We start from the raw sequence: 1,906 nt of genomic DNA on the forward strand, positions 1-1,906 counted from the left end.
TTCTCCTGCCTCAGCCACCCGAGTAGCTGGGATTACAGGACCCACCACCATGCCTGGCTAATATTTTTGTATTTTAGTAGACAGGGTTTCACCTTGTTGGCCAGGCTGTTCTCAAATTCCTGACCTCCGGTGATCCATCCGCCTCAGCTCCCAAAGTGCTGGGATTACAGGCATGAGCCACTGCGCCTGGCCAATCACAGTCATTTCAAACTGAAATGAACTTAGGGATCTGTTCTCAAACATTTTCGACCACTGAAATCCTTCCTCAAATGAAATCTTAGGTTAAAAATAAATAAATACATACATAAAAAAATAAATCTCAATCTGTAAATCAAATACAGGTGGGTATACTTGCTTTCTAGGTAACAAATACTACAAACTTAGTGGCTGATAACAACACAAATGTATTATTTGGAGATTAGAAGTCCTAAAATCAAGGTGTCAGCAGGTCTGCATTCCTTCTGGAGTCTCTAAAGAAGAATCTGTTTTTTTGCCTTTCCCAGTATCTAGAGGCCACTTGTATTCCTGGGCTCATGACCCTTTTTCCCACTGTCTTTTTTTTTTTTTTTTTTAAGAGATGTAAAGTGATTTTACCTTTATTTCCTTCGCTTTAAGCCAATGATGAAATTTCACAGTGATTTCTGGGATAGGGGCAGAAGGAAGGTGGTGTTAAGAATCATCAAGGCTGTAGCCTAATCCCCGCAGAGGTACAGGCAGGGTGGGCCCTCACTGGGGCAGCTGGAGGAGGCAGGTAGATGATGTTCCCGGAGCGTGAGAGCTGGTACGCGATGTCCTCCGCAGCTTCCAGCTTGCTCAGCTCGATCAGGCGGTCCCCTGCGGTGGCCAGTGAATTGGGGACCAGCTTGGCTGCCATGGAGTCACCCTCAGCAGAGATGATGGTTGCCATTTTCTGCTGCTCAGCCTTTTCCACCACGAATCTGGCCCTCTCTGCTTCCTGCTGAGCCCCTTCTTTGGCTTCCACTGCTTCTGTGAAGTCCTTTCGGAAGATCGGATGTGTCAAGGACACATCATCCAGGATGAGCCCAAAGGTGGCTGCTGGCTCCGTGAACTTGTCACTCACCTGCCTGGAGAGCAGCTCTCTGTGGGTGATTAGTTCTCCAGCATCAAAGCGAGACACCACTGACTTGAAGATCTTGGTAACGATGGATGGCAGCACACGTTCATCATAGTCCTCTCTGATGCTGGTGAAGATGCAAGGAAGCTGGCTAGCGACAGGCCGGAAGAGGATGCTCAGTGTGATGCTGACATTCTGTAAGTCTTTGCTACCAGTGATGACTGGCACGTTAGGTGGTCTAGAACAGCAGTCAAGGGTAATTGGTTTCTGTACCCATGGGGTAAGAAAGTGAGTCCCTTCCCCTACCACAATGTCCTGTACTCCACAGAATCGGTCAAAGATGACAGCTGTGTGACCAGTATCCACATTATGTAAGGCAGAGTTCAACATGCCTCCTACAACAACTAAGGCCAGGCCAAACTCGCCGACGGACTCAAACACTTTGGCGGCCATGTTTCCTTCTGCTGGACCCTCTCACACCTGCTTCCACTCTGACCTCCACATGAATTCCCCAGCCACACACACTTCCAAACCTTTTCCTACAGATTTCCATACACATACACACACATTCTTAAGCATGCATATATACATAGATTTTTCCATTATATGTGGAATCATATCTGTTTTTCTTTTATTTATTTATTTTTTTTAAATTTTATTTATTTATTTATTTTTATTATACTTTAAGTTCTAGGGTACATGTGGATAACGTGCAGGTTTGTTACATATGTATACCTGTAATCTTTCACCCTCCTTCCTCAATCATGTCTCCTTCTCTCACCCTGACTCGCTCCCTCTCTATTATCAGGAGCAATTACACCAAAAGCACCT

General features: G+C 45.5%; 1 protein-coding gene across 1 annotated transcript; it reads right to left on the reverse strand.

Annotated features, from left to right (window-relative positions):
- Positions 1-629: 629 nt before the first annotated feature.
- LOC126943981 (prohibitin 1-like) lies at positions 630-1,528 on the reverse strand. Its single transcript, XM_050773225.1, has 2 exons — positions 983-1,528; positions 630-692 (listed from the first exon to the last, which is right to left on the reverse strand). The coding sequence occupies exons 1-2, from the start codon at positions 1,526-1,528 to the stop codon at positions 630-632; spliced, it is 609 nt and encodes a 202-aa protein (XP_050629182.1).
- Between the last annotated feature and the right edge of the window lie 378 nt (positions 1,529-1,906).

The sequence above is a fragment of the Macaca thibetana genome, chromosome 20 (assembly GCF_024542745.1).
Source record: "Macaca thibetana thibetana isolate TM-01 chromosome 20, ASM2454274v1, whole genome shotgun sequence".
Taxonomy (NCBI): domain Eukaryota; kingdom Metazoa; phylum Chordata; class Mammalia; order Primates; family Cercopithecidae; genus Macaca; species Macaca thibetana.

What these genes read in the sequence shown, in the direction of transcription:
- LOC126943981 (XM_050773225.1), bottom strand. Translation starts at nt 1,528, where the DNA reads ATGGCCGCCAAAGTGTTTGAGTCCGTCGGCGAGTTTGGCCTGGCCTTA. An exon ending in GAAAGGACTTCACAGAAGCA is followed by an intron (nt 693 to 982) that starts GTGGAAGCCAAA and finishes TGCGGGGATTAG; the next exon opens with GCTACAGCCTTGATGATTCT.